General features: G+C 38.1%; 1 protein-coding gene across 6 annotated transcripts in view; it reads left to right on the top strand.

Moving 5' to 3' along the window:
* The first annotated feature begins 10,138 nt into the window (after nt 1-10,138).
* agrn (agrin) overlaps nt 10,139-14,291 on the top strand; it is a 282,408-nt gene continuing 278,255 nt past the window's right edge. For 2 of the 6 annotated variants that reach the window (XM_048178733.1, XM_048178732.1), the window contains exons 1-2: nt 10,139-10,696; nt 11,919-12,180. In XM_048178733.1, the coding sequence (XP_048034690.1) occupies nt 10,496-10,696; nt 11,919-12,180 (463 nt within the window). In that variant the 5' untranslated portion in view covers nt 10,139-10,495. The remainder of the gene's footprint in view (nt 10,697-11,918; nt 12,181-14,291) is intronic. The other 4 variants (XM_048178735.1, XM_048178734.1, XM_048178737.1 and 1 more) reach the window with 4 other exon arrangements.

The following is a 14,291-nucleotide window of genomic DNA, read 5'->3' as shown; positions in this document are numbered from 1 at the left end:
TAAATAATTTACACTGAAAAAGTACAACTGCGTTCAATAATGTTATGAGATTCTTTAAATATTTTTTATACAAATAAGAAATGTTGGTGGGAAATTTATATTTTAAACATGAAATTAAACCGCCAGTAGATGGCGGCAAATGACCGTCTTAATGAGTGAGCCACTGAGTCATTTATTCAAACGATTCATTCAAAAGGCTGAATCAAGAATGAAGCAGTTGTTTATGATTGGGCCATTGAATCCTCACTCAGCCGATTCGTTCAAAACGCAGAATCATTCAGTGTAGCTGCGAGATTCGCTGGTTCTGCTGTTTGGAACTATTTTCTCTGCTACAATAGAACAAAAAACAGGCAATATTGCACCTAAAACGTAAGTGATTAATATTAACTACTTATTTATTGAACTGTTGTATGAAATTAGTGTAAATTTCAATCGAGGTGTTATTCAGGAATTCAGCCCTTTCGGTCGCGTGATGCTTAAGCTATAAAAACCCCACATATTGAATTTTTATTGCAACATGATAACTGAGTTTCTTTGTGTGAGGCGAGCAGAGCTCATTTGTTTTGAATTCTCCTCAAGAGGTTACGTGAGCCTCAACAGCGCAATATCACTGCCAGTTGCCTATACATTACTAGTATCCACTATCAATCGCCAATTAAAGGATTAGATTAGACCACTTTTAAATAAAATTTTCCTGATAATTTACTCACCCCCATGTCATCCAAGATGTTCATGTCTTTCTTTCGTCATTCAAAAAGGTTTTTGATGAAAACATTCCAGGATTATTCTCCATATAATGGACTTCAATGGCCTCCAAACGGTGGTCAAATTTACAGTTTCAGTGCAGCTTCAAAGGGCTTTAAACGATACCAGACGAGGAATAAGGGTCTTATCTAACGAAACCATAGGTCATTTTCGAAAAAAATACAACTGTTTATGCTTTATAAACACAAAATATCGCCTTGCACGTACTTCTGCTTTACGCATTCTTCAAAATGCTTATGCTGTATGTCTTACGCCTTTCCTATTCTACTTACGGAACGAACGCGGTGCCAGTTTAGTTTTTTTCCGTAAGTATATAAAGCATATACAGTTGTATTTTTTTTGAAAATGACCTATGGTTTCATTAGATAAGACCCTTATTCCTCGTCTGAAATTGTTTGAAGCCCTTTGAAGCTGCACTGAAACTGTAATTTTGACGTTCAACCGTCTGGAGGCCACTGAAGGAAAATAATCCTGGAATGTTTTCATCAAAAACCTTAAAGGTGCCCTAGATTCAAAAATTGAATTTACCCCGGCATAGTTAAATAACAAGAGTTCAGTACATGGAAAAGACATACAGTGAGTCTCAAACTCCATTGTTTCCTCCTCCTTATATAAATCTCATTTGTTTAAAAGACCTCTGAAGAACAGGCGAATCTCAACATAACACCGACTGTTACGTAACAGTTGGGGTGTACGCCCCCAATATTTGCATATGCCAGCCCATGTTCCCAACATTATGAAAGGCATTAGACAAGGGCAGAACGTCTGGATGACGTTAAGACGCAAGCAAGGACAATAGCAAAAAATGGCAGATGGAGCAATAATAACTGACATGATCCATGATATCATGATATTTTTTGTGATATTTGTAAATTGTCTTTCTAAATGTTTCGTTAGCATGTTGCTAATGTACTGTTCCATTTTGAGATTATATTAGCTGTGTGAACTTTTTTTATGTTGTTTAAGGCAAGCGCAAGCTCTTGGGGCGTGGAGCATGAGATTTAAAGGACCACACACCCTGAATCGGCTCATTTCTAATTATGCCCCAAAATAGGCAGTTAAAAAAATGAATTAAAAAAAAATCTATGGGGTATTTTGAGCTGAAACTTCACAGACACATTCAGGGGACACCTTAGACTTATATTACATCTTTTAAAAAAAAGTTCTAGGGCACCTTTAATTTCTTTTCGACTGATGAAAGAAAGACATGAACATCTTGGATGACATGGGGGTGAGTAAATTATTAGGAAAATTGTATTTAAAAGTGGACTAATCTGCTAAATTAATCATTCTCACGTTTTGGTTTCGTGTTTTATTGACATTTTAATCAAGCTACTTACCTGGTCAGGCAAGTAAAAATCTCTTTCATTTCAAAAAATCCACTTGTCCCGCAGTCCCTGACAAGCGTATGTCGAGCCCTCGTAAGCCTATGTGCCGGGGCTCAGCCCCGGACGGCCCCTGCCCAAGTTAACCCCTGCATATGGGGAAGCGGAGAAAATGTGCCTTCCTTTTGCATTTTTGAACACATTTTAAAGGAAGAAGGACTTCTTGGAATTGTATTAAGCTTTGTCTTTAGTTTTGTTTTTGTTTTTTGCTATTTTGTATGTTTCTTCAAGTATTAAAAACAAATTAAAGGAAGAAAATGACGTTGCGTCATTTAAATATTAATTTCAATTGGACAGTTTACTAATGATGGGCGTCTTTATGCTGTCAGCCATCTCTGGCGTTCATTTGTGATTGTTGGCCTGGACTATTGCGTATAAAAAATATAGCTTTATACATTTTATGCATCTGAATTCTACCAATTAAAATACTGATGCTCTTATAACCATAGTTGTTACAGTCAGGTGTCTGAATAAGTCTGATAACAGGATTGTACAGTCCCGCATGTGTGTGTGTGTGTGTTTGGTGATGGGTGCAGCACTTAAAGCTGCAGTCCATAACTTTTTTGGGTTAAAAATGATCCAAAATCAATTTTTCAACCAGTCAGTGTTCAAAACTATCTCCTTACCTTAGCCTGATTCACAACGGTAAGCTTGTAATAATGTTTTCAAATAAGAGTGGTACTGGTGGGTTTCCATGGGAAATTCGAGCATGCAGCCGTTCATCTTTGGGTCATTATGTCATGTTTGTTTACATAAAGAAGGAGTCCTGGCTAGTAGGCTATATCGCATGTGAGGCGGATCAATAGCCTTTTCTCACAGCAGCTGCAATAATTAAACTTATCATTTTGATGGTGGATTGTAATCCAGAAAGGTCCAAAGGACAATCATCAGTGACAACTGCAGATTCACTCGTAGACAAAAGTAAAAGACTTAGGACTGCAGAGTGGCTACAGTAATTGAAATCTACAGGTAATGATAATACACACTAATACACATAGTCAGGCAATGCTGATGTTGTTAACATTAACAATTTGAGAACAAAGTATAACAATTTAATAATTTGCATGGTTTGACGTGATCGCTAAGCGATTGTTAAGATCTATAGTATGGGAAAAACAGTATGTGACAAAAGAAGTATGTCTGAGTTCACAGTACTGATAATAGAGTGAGCAAAAAGTACCTGGATGATCTATTTCTACTTTGATTTGTGAATGGAAATGAAGCAACGCAACTGACGCTGGTAGGTCACATGAAAGTGACATCATGGCGAATGTAGTGCATCCGGATTACACACATTCATAATAGAACATACATTTTAGCTGTTACAATGCAATTATTATTCAAAATAAGTACCTACTCAAGAGAGTATGCGATTTTGGACGCAGCCCACTTTTCAGATGACGCAGGACAACCTGACACAGCAATAACAAACGACAACGTTCGGATCGATTTTTGAATTTCAGTAACCTTTTACTTAAACAACTTTAAGAAAAATTACAACTTTTTATGTGCACATATATTATGGAAACTAATGGCAGTCAATGTGTTTATTTTGTGATACTCAGGGGCTTTAAGCAGAGCAAAGCCTGACACTTTACAAGCAGATGTTACAAGGTTAAGTGGATGGCAATATATCAAGGTTGTGTTGAAGTAATGCAGGCGTGTGTACATGAGGGTGGTAAAATGTATGGGTGAAAAGAGTCTGAAGCATGTTCAGCACACTACCATACTCTTCATACTATTTTAAGTATATAGTATGTATACAGTACACAGTATGCAAATCTTTAGTATGTATGAAATACCTGGGCTATTACATTTGGTGAAATAATCAGTAAGTCCACAATGCAATGCATTTAACCCGACTTTCCATTTCCAGCCTAATGAATGAACAAAAGTAATATCCACTGTAATTTTTAATATCTCCTTTTTATACGTTTTTGTATGCAAAATTGTCATTTTTATTTGCAGTTATTTAAATGGACTCATTGAATTAAACATGCAGCATAGTGTGACAATACATACTACTGTTTGAAATGTGTAATGCATAATGCATTCTGAATTGTATGCATAATGCATACTGTTTCAAATACATACTGTTGCATGTTTCACTTTTTTTTAAAGAATAACAGGCAGAACAGTAAGTAGTATTTTAGTATTTCATAGCCTCAGACTTGACTTGTTTTGTGCAGACCACATGGTCAGTCTGGTCCAGACTCACTACAGACCACAGTGCATCCAGATGGTCTGTGTTTGTCTATTTGTTTAATGCCCTGAGAGACCAGAGAAAATACTGCATCTCTTGTCAAACCAATCAAACGTAGAAGACGCAAGCTGGGCTTTTTGTTTCGATGCACTGAATGCGGCAATTTGCTAGGGAAATAATGGACGGAGAAATTCCTGCCAAGCAAATAGTCTTACACCAGGTGTGAGAAACCACTTCCTGTTTAGACTTGACACCTCCACGCACAACAACATCTGGCCATAAGCTGCTATCATTGTGTGTTTGCTCTGTTTTCTCTTGGTGTTTGGATTGCAGTACTTGGCTCTGTGTGAGAGGATAGAAGCACAACATCTTTTCAATGATCTGTGGCTTCATTTATCACAATAAAGTGGTCAACTTTGGCCCTTGCTCTGATTCCCGTTCTGCATATTGTGTTGCTAAAGGCTCGAAAACACTAAACACAGTACACAACTTTTGCCCAGATTTTTGCAGTTTTTACAGTCTGGAGTCGTCAACACTAGAGCCAGTCTGCAGATAGGCAGTTGGTGTTTTTTTAAGCTTCAGACTATTCCATCCAGTCAGAGGATATCAAATATTTTGAGCTGATTTTAGAGCACATATTGTTTTAATTTGTCATGTGCATTCTATCAACGAGGTACATGTTTGTTGCGTGTGATCCTCAGTCATGATGCCCAGTTTTTCTCTGTTGTTCATCTTTTTTCACAAGTTGTTCCAAACCTGTATAGATTTCTTTGTTCTGCTGAACACAAAGGAAGATATTTGGAAGAATGTTTGTAACCAAGCAGATCTCGCCCCCAATTGACTTCCATAGTAGGAAAAAAAATACTATGGTAGTCAATGGGGGGGGGGGGGGGGGGGGGGGGGTGGTGATGACACTTCTTTTTTGATGCTTCAAAAAGTTCATAAAGAAATCGTAAATATAATCCATATGAATTGAGTGGTTTAGTCCAAATTTTTTGAAGAGATTTGATCACTTTATATAATGAACAGATTGAATTTAGGCTTTAATAAACATTCATCAACTCATACATCAGCAGTGTTTCCAAGTTTTGCCGTGGGTAACATTATATTTAGCCCCTGGAATGCGAATTTTACCAGGGGAACCCACCAAAAACGTGGGTTTTACCCCAGGAACGTGATTTTTACTGGTTTAACCTACTGGTTTTACCTAACCCTTGGGCTGGTTTTGGGCTGGTTTGAAGTAGTAATTGGGTGGGTTTCGTTGTGAAAACCTGGCAACCCTGCACATCAGTTGTGGTAAACGGAAGCAAGTTCGCATGTTCGCTTGACACGTGCGAGAACCAAAGAGGCTCATTTTTGTGTGTTACGCAGCACGTTTGCACTTCCAGAAGAGGTTTGTTCTCGTGCATGAAGCAGGTTCGGTTCAGCTGTTTATGTTCTCTGATCGTAAAGCCTAAATTCAGTCTGTTTATCATATAAATTCTCTTCAGAGAATTTGGGCTAAACCGCACAATTCATATGGATTAGTTTTACGATCTCTTTATTAACTTTTTGAAGCATCCAAGTGGTAGTTGCGTAACTGAGGGACAGAAAGCTCTCAGATTTCATCAAAAAGATCTTCATTTGTGTTTCGAAGATGAATGAAAGTAATTAACGACCGAATTTTCATTTTTGGGTGAACTAACCCTTTGAGATCACTTCATGTTTTTGTCATTTGGTTTTCTTGACTCATATCTGATTTCCCTTAGTAATTGCGATGCAGTCTAGCCTGACGTGGTCATAATCAATTCTAGTCAGAATATGAGTCTGATACTGCTCCATTGGGCTTTGATTATGGGGGCGTATTTCAACCGATCCAGGAAAGACCTACAACCAATCAGAGCTACAGAGTAAGTGACGTATGTTGAGCGACGCATAGTTGTCAACAGAACTCTTCTTAGCGACCATCGGGGCCAGCTGATAAATCAAACTTTTGCCGAATCCCGTAGGAAGGACGGCAAAGACATCTTTCCCATCGACAAATGCCTTGATCGCGGTCCTCTGTTCCTTTTTTTAAATTAATGCGCTGTCGATATCTTCTATAACGGACGCGATGGCGGCATCTACACATCTCAGTTCTTCAACAGCCATCATTGTTGCCATCATTTCGCAAAGACTCGCCCCCCTTAGTTACTGTTGCTTTGTCCGACAAGCCATGGCGCTGTCACGCCACACAGAGTGGAAAATACATCGCGGAGCAAAGAGGAAACTGACAACACATCGACAGACGAGACAGAGCAGGTAACTTATGATATTAAACAAAGTCCCAGCTTTCAAACTGTGTAGTTAATAAAAAAATTCAAACAATAAAAACCGTTTTGTGGCTCTTTAATGTGTTGTGACCATGATCGTTACAGATTGCTGTAGTGCCTCAGCTCAAGAGGCTCGTGAACCGATCATCTTTTCCTACTAGTCCATTTATAGCATCAAATAAACATGAATGAACATGAGAATGAATGTTGTTTCAAACGCGGAAAGACGTCAATATGCACAATTATTCAAGTTTAACTCCACCGATGTTAATCTTCTAACTCCTGACTGCTTTGTCAGACAACATGGCGGATGCGGCGTTCTGATTGGTTAGATCGCTTGTCAATCAAACTCCCCAAGCGCTCTTTGATGACGTGGGTGGTTACGTAACCGCAGATAGCCTGTCCATCATCGATTAAAGCCCGCCCTGGCAATTTGATTGGCTCGGCCTTCTGGGAGCCGAGCATAATTACTTCACAATGGATCGAGTCCAGACCGAACTTCCCGTCCAAAAAATGTTGTGGGCGGGGTTCGGGCTGGCACCCAGGCTAGATGCAGTCCAAACCACCTGGGCATAGTTTTATTGAAAGCAGTCCTTTATGAATATTCATGCAAGTTTGCATATGGCTTTCGTTCACTGTAGCAGTGACATGCCATTGACGGGCATATTGCTGTGATACAAGTGTCACACATCTTCTTAGTGAGAAGTTGACTGGCATTATCATGCTGTTGGCACTGCAGGGGTGTTCTTTGGTGGCATGTCAAAGAGATTCTGGGTCACTGGCAGGAAAAGCTAGTTGTCAGAATGGTCATGAGATGTTTGGAGAGAACTTAAGGATTGAAAAGAAAAATCAGGATGTGATTTTATTGTCTGTACAAGGCTGTTTCATACAGAGGGAAGAGTCAGAGACCGCACATGGGAACAATCATATGCTTGGCCAAAATCTCTTTATGGCTTACACTAGTCTTTACGAAAATACACAATGTAATGCTTAGGAGTGGAAGTAAAGAGTGGCATTAAAATAGAACCCACAAAGCTTTTAAATATCTCTAAATTAAACAAATAGACATCTGACAGACATTATTGCCATTGCAACACACACACCCCTAGGAAGTTAGGAGCAAACTGTAGCAATATCAGAAACAAGATCTGGACTCACAAGACTGAAGAGACGTGCATCTTTTTTTGTTTGTTTTTTCTTAAAAAATAAACAAAATTATCAAAGTAAAAGATATAGTTTTTAGTAGATTTTAATTGAATAGATTACAAATTATTTTAAAATAGGCTTACCATGCATTCATAGCTAATGCTATGCTAATGCTAATGATTTATCTGTACATCATGGACGGCCTTTTTATGCCAAGGACCCATTCGTATATAGAGACTTTGGAAGAATCTCCATTACATCAGAGGGGCTATTTACACGACACCATTTTCAACTAAAACTGGAAAATATTTATGGGGTTTATGCATTGGATTATAGGATATAGAAGAAAGCATGTGAGAATGCTGCTTTTGTTATTGTTTTGATGTAAGCTATTCGCTATAATCCTGAATAAACACTTCAGTGAGCGACATCTGTTTTGTCATCATTTTTGTTTATGTAAAAATTTTGATAACTTAATAAGTGGATTTCAGAGAACATTATAAAATAAAAGAAAAATACAGTTCATGACCCCTTTAATGCTTTTACTTAATACAGGTGACAAATTTGTGGGCAGGAGCGAGCTGTTGTTGTGATGTTAAAAGCCCTCGAAACTAAGACAGACATGCTGATGGTTTATGTTACCTGAATTTCAAAAGTGATGTCTGTGGCTTACTGTGCATGTCTTTTGCTTTTACATCAATCCATATGCTGTATTATTTTCTTCGCATTGTAAAGTACAGCAGTAGTTTTCCACAAATGTTGAACTCCTACACTTGTTTCAAAGTATACTGAGTGATTTCACTGGGGTGAGATTTCAGTTTGAATGATATTTGTCAAATGAGCTTGACTGTAATGGGCTTTATGTGGGCTGACTTCATTATGTTACAGGAAAGTGAACGAGAGAGAGAGAGAGTGGGTGGGTAGGACTTCACTCTAAGCCGAATAGGATGAGATTTGTTTTATTGGTTGTATAAAAACTTAAAGGCACAAATCAGACTTTCTTAAATATTTCAGCAAGCAGATGTTAAGACCATATAACTGTTTAAACCTGGAAGGGAAGTGGTTAAACATCAGTTTAGATCATTAGAGAAAGTTGATTGTGTTGATGTATTAAAAGTTACTTATATAGAGCAGCTGTCTGAAGTAATAATTCACGCCATTGTCACGCATTGCCAGTAATGTAACCATTTCCCAAATCAAAATGTATTTTAAATAAACTTTCTAAATCTATGGGTATTGTGGTATAAGAATTAAGGACCGGGACACGGTGCCATTAAAATGAGAGTATTTCTACAAATATATCAGTGCAACCACAGATTCCACACCCTGTCATTTTCCAGGAATAGATGGACGGGTAGTGAAATTACAGCTTTTGAAAGGGTGGAAATTTATGCACTGTCAGTTTAGAACTAGGAGCGACAGTAAGATTTTTATCGGTTGTGCGTGTCAGAATGATGTTCATATTAGCAACATCATTACTCATCTGTGTTTCAATATGTTAAGATGAAAGTTGTGTCAAGGTTAACTTTTTTTTACTTTTTTTGAGAGATACTGTACTTTCCAGTGCATTTTGCAGTGTACATTTTGTGGTAAGTATCAAGTAATTTTAATGAACAACTGAGATATACAGTTGTTCATTATAAGTATTACATATATAAATATTACAATTAAATAAAATATATTTAAAGTAAATTTACCTATAATTTAATACATCTTATTTCTCAATATATAATTTTACTTTATTATTATTATTGTTTTATTTTTTATCTTTTTCTTACATTTTATATATATATATATATATATATATATATATATATATATATATATATATATATATATATATATATAATGAATTTAGCACACGCCATCTTACCTTAAATTTGAATTCTTAAGCCTCTGTATTTTAGAAAAATGTAAGTTGCTAACAGGTTTCTACGAAAGGACTACAACTACCACAAGAATGTGAGTTTGCATCCTTGATGAATCGGTCTCTTGTTGTAGTCCCTATAGCACCTTATTAGCAACTTTTTAAAAAGCTGCTGTAAAAATCACTTTTAGAGTGTGTTTAAGTAATTTATCTTGTAGACTAAAACGTGAAACTATCTTAAAAATAAACTCGTAATTTTCAGATTTGATTTTCTCATAAAACCACGTTTAAATCAAAACAATAGCTTGAAAATGCTAATTCTTTTTCGGGGTTTTTGGAACTACAAACGGAACATCTCTCTATGTTCATATGAGAGTAAATGCAAAGATCACTTTTAGTTAAAAAAGCTTTCTGTTCACCCCATCTGAAATCCTGTGGAGCGGTTCATTTGTCCGAATTGGCGCAATCTCTCCAAGGGGTGGCGTTTTACACCGGCTTCTCTCTCGTGCGCTTCAAATCACCCCCTCCGTCGCTCTTATCAGCAATTCAGATTGCATGCAAATGCCCTGTGAAAGGAGCGTCATTCTGAAAGGAGAGCGAGTGTGCGCGCGAGGGGGGTGAGCAGCGGCATTCCTCGTTCCTCTCTATTCTTCTCTGTCTGCCGGCTGATGCTCGCGCGTTCACTCAGCGCAGATATGAGCGCAGATCGCTGTGAAGTTTGAAGAACACCGAGAGCAGCGCGCGGTCGTATTGTTATTTACATCAAACTTGCTGCAGAACTCGTCCGGCGTGGGCATTAAGAGTTCGGAACTTTCTCACTTATCCGTTCGCTTTGACCATGGGCTCTTTCCGCAGAAAGGCGTTTTATTGGCCCGTTTGGTCATTTGCTGTTGTTTTTGTGCTTTTGAGTCAGCGTTGTCATGGAAGTTGTTCAGAAAAGGAGCTGGAAAAAAGAGAAGAAGAGGCGAATATAGTTTTAACCGGGACTGTAGAGGAGATCTTGAACATGGATCCAGTGCACAACACTTATTCCTGTAAGGTAAGACTTTGCGCACCAGCCACTCTTCACATGCATCAAAGTGAAAGTAAAAAAGGTAAATATGTACTAAATAACACATCGTATCGCAAGTCTAAGCTTCTACTTGAAAATCAGTTGTCACTCTGCAAATGACTGCAATATATATCACCTGTTAGACATATAGACAAAAGCTGCCAGTCCAAAATTTGAGTTGTCCTAGTCAGAAACTCGCAGCATATCATGGTAACATGTAAAATGCTGTCTAGATGGGCACCTCACTAAGTTTTTGAACCTAATTGTGCTTGTTCATGAACACTAGTAAGTAGCTGCAATCACTCTTCCCAATATAAAATTGCATACAATTGTAAATAAAAGGGATATTTGTTAAACTGTTCCTAATGGGTTTTTCTTATGCGAGGACATTGGTTCTACTCAGTTAATGAAAAAATGTCAACCTGCACAGTCCTACTTTGATCCACCTGTAATTTGAGCTTTCATACATGAGCAACCTGAACCTCAGCCTTTGCAGTGACTTGATGTCCTTTCAAGCTCTATTAGTGCTTCGGGTTCAATTATATTCAATTATCATGTAATCATGGGCTTACTTTGTTAGAAGTAACTGAATGCGGTAACCCATATCAAAGTCTTGCAGAAGCTAATCACTAGGACATAAAAAGTGTGAAAAGAAGGGTAATCTGAAATTGCATCTCTTCCTACCATCAATTCATTGTGTGATGGAAGAGATATGGCACTGCAAAGCTTATATGGAAGGGTTAAAAAGTCTGAGACAAATGCTTTTTTGCATTTTTAAAAATGACTAATATATGAGCGTAACAATTTCAGTAAATTAAATTGAAAAATATACATGAATTTCTTAGCTTTTGGATTTAATGACAGCACTTGAACTCCACAAGTTTGGGTAAAACCTGTTATTCATCAATGAACATCCGACCGCCAGGAGTTCATTTCCTTGTATTTAATATGTAACCGAGGAATGATGCAGAATCTCACATTTCTTTAAATATTTCTTATTCATTTGACATCACAACTTTTCTTTTTGTTTTAAATATTTCCCCCACTGTGGCATATATGAATCAGAAACGTATAATAAGTGTGGTGCAGAGTTAAATTGTAGAGTCTTATGCGGATGTAGATGACGGCTGCTCTGGAATGTGCAGGAGTGACCTTGATCTGCAGGAAATGGTGTTTTCTTAATCTCATGTTGTCTTTCCTCTGTCTGAAGGTCAGGGTATGGCGCTACCTGAAAGGCAAGACCATGGTGAACGGAGAGGTGCTGCTGGACGGAGGAAACAAGGTCATGATCGGCGGCTTCGGGGACCCCGATATTTGCGACAATCAGGTGGCCACCGGAGATACCCGCATTTTCTTTGTCAACCTGGCCCCTGAGTACATGTGGCCAAACCACAAGAACGAACTGATGCTCAACTCAAGCCTGATGAGGATTACTCTCCGCAACTTGGAGGAGGTAGAGCACTGCGTTGAAGGTAAAAACACTTTCCTGACTCAGCATAAAGCTGTAACTCATGTCTGCTGGCGGTATAGAGATTTGAGAGTTAGAAAGCTCCTGTGGTGGTGACGGCGCTCCTGATTGCAAAAGCAGGTGGTGTTTTCTGCTCTAACTGCATCTTCATTCAACCTAATGAAGCGGTGCATGGTTTTTGACATTACATTTACCATTTACATTATATTAATACAGCAGTCATGGCTTTCCAAATGAATATTCTTTTCTACACTTTTATCCTCAACTTTTCTTATTGAATTTCTTGGGCCTCGGGGCCTTAAAAGCAAAGCATATCATGTGCGCCGTCACTGGCCATCAGCCGCCGACAGTCAGTGCTCTCGAAGGGTGTGTCTGTTCACTAACTGAGCACCTGCAGGGCCTTTGACTAATCTGAGTGAAAGTCCAAACCTCTGCCTTTCCCTGAGGGAAATCATTTATAGAGTTGGAGTGGAGATACTAAAACGTAACTGCACAGCTTCAAGCTATGTGGCCCTCACAAGGGCCCCTGCATCTGTGTTATGATGGCATTCGCTGCTAATTTCCACCTTTCCCAAGCCAGACTGTCAGAGGAAAGTTTGGCTCTGTGGGACAGAAGAAATAGTATAAATTAGACCAGACAGTGGTCCAAACTACTGTGACTTTCAAAGAGATTTTGCTTTATTAATGTAAATGTCAAGTATGGTTGTCCTTCTAATATAAATGGCGAGTTTCTTTTTTTCCACTTTGTAAATCCACAGTGCTTGTAGTTTAATATTTTTTAGTGCTCTACAATGCTGGCATCTGTACAAGCAGAGAAAATACACATTAGTCTGGAATACAACAAAGCATTTGAAACTAACATCACTCTTTTAGGTCCAATCGATTCTGTAAATCGGCACTCTGCATCCTCTCTGGATGGCAGATTGTATTGTGTAGACTTTCGACTCTCAGCATAAAGTCTGGCCCACTTTGCAGCTTATACTGGCCAAGAGACAACCACTTTTATCGGAGAATTGCTTGATTGACTTTCAAAAGTTAGAATAACTCAAAATACATAGTTAAATGTACAAGTTTGCTTAAAGGATTAGTTCATTTCAGAATTAAAATTTCCTTATAATTTACTCACCCCCATATCATCCAAGATGTTTTTGTCTTTTTTTTCTTCAGTCAAAAAGAAATTAATGTTTTTAAGGAAAACTTTCCAGGCTTTTTCTCCATATAGTGGACTTCACTGGCGTACAATGGGTTGAAGGTCCAAATTACAGTTTCAGTGCAGCTTCAAAGGGATCTACTCAATCCCAGATGAGGAATAAGGGTTTTATCTAGCGAAATGACCTGTCATTTTCTAAAAAAAAAAAAAAAATTATATACTTTTTAACCACAAATGCTCATCTTGCACTGCTCTGCGATGTGCAACGCATTACATAACCATGTTGGAAAGGTCACACGTGATGTAGGTGGAAGTACCACGGTAGGGAGAAAAACTCCATCTCATTTTATCCTCCAACTTCAAAATCATCTGACATTGTTGTTTTACCTTTTTTTGTAAAGGCTGTTTGACTTAGTCTTTGCACGTTCGCTTTGTAGATACTGGATCGGTACTTCCGCCTACGTCACGTGTGACCTTTCCAACGTGGTTCTGTATTGCGTGGCGCATCGTAGAGCAGTACAAGATGAGCATTTGTGGTTAAAAAGTATATAAATTTTTATTTTTTTTAGAAAATGACCAATCGTTTCGCTAGATAAGTCACTTATTTCTCAGCTGGGATCGTGTAGAGCCCTTTGACGCTGCATTGAAATTGCAATTTGGACCTTCAACCCGTTGTACCCTGGTGAAGTCCACTATATGGAGAAAAATCCTGTAATGTTTTCTTCAAAAACCATAATTTCTTTTCAACTGAAGAAAGAAAGACATAAACATCTTGGATGACATGGGGATGAGTAAATTATAAGGAAATTTTAATTCTGAAGTGAACTAATCCTTTAAGAATTGTGTTTAAAGCACTATATAGAAAGTAAACTAAATATTCTTGAGTGTTTTTCTCTGATTTTTTGCCACTAGCTGGGCAAATTAGGGAAAATCTAGATCAGTTCTCATTTTAGCAATACGGTTCC

Source organism: Megalobrama amblycephala, linkage group LG24 (genome assembly GCF_018812025.1).
Source record: "Megalobrama amblycephala isolate DHTTF-2021 linkage group LG24, ASM1881202v1, whole genome shotgun sequence".
NCBI lineage: Eukaryota > Metazoa > Chordata > Actinopteri > Cypriniformes > Xenocyprididae > Megalobrama > Megalobrama amblycephala.
This window is presented reverse-complemented; position numbering and strand designations above follow the sequence as displayed.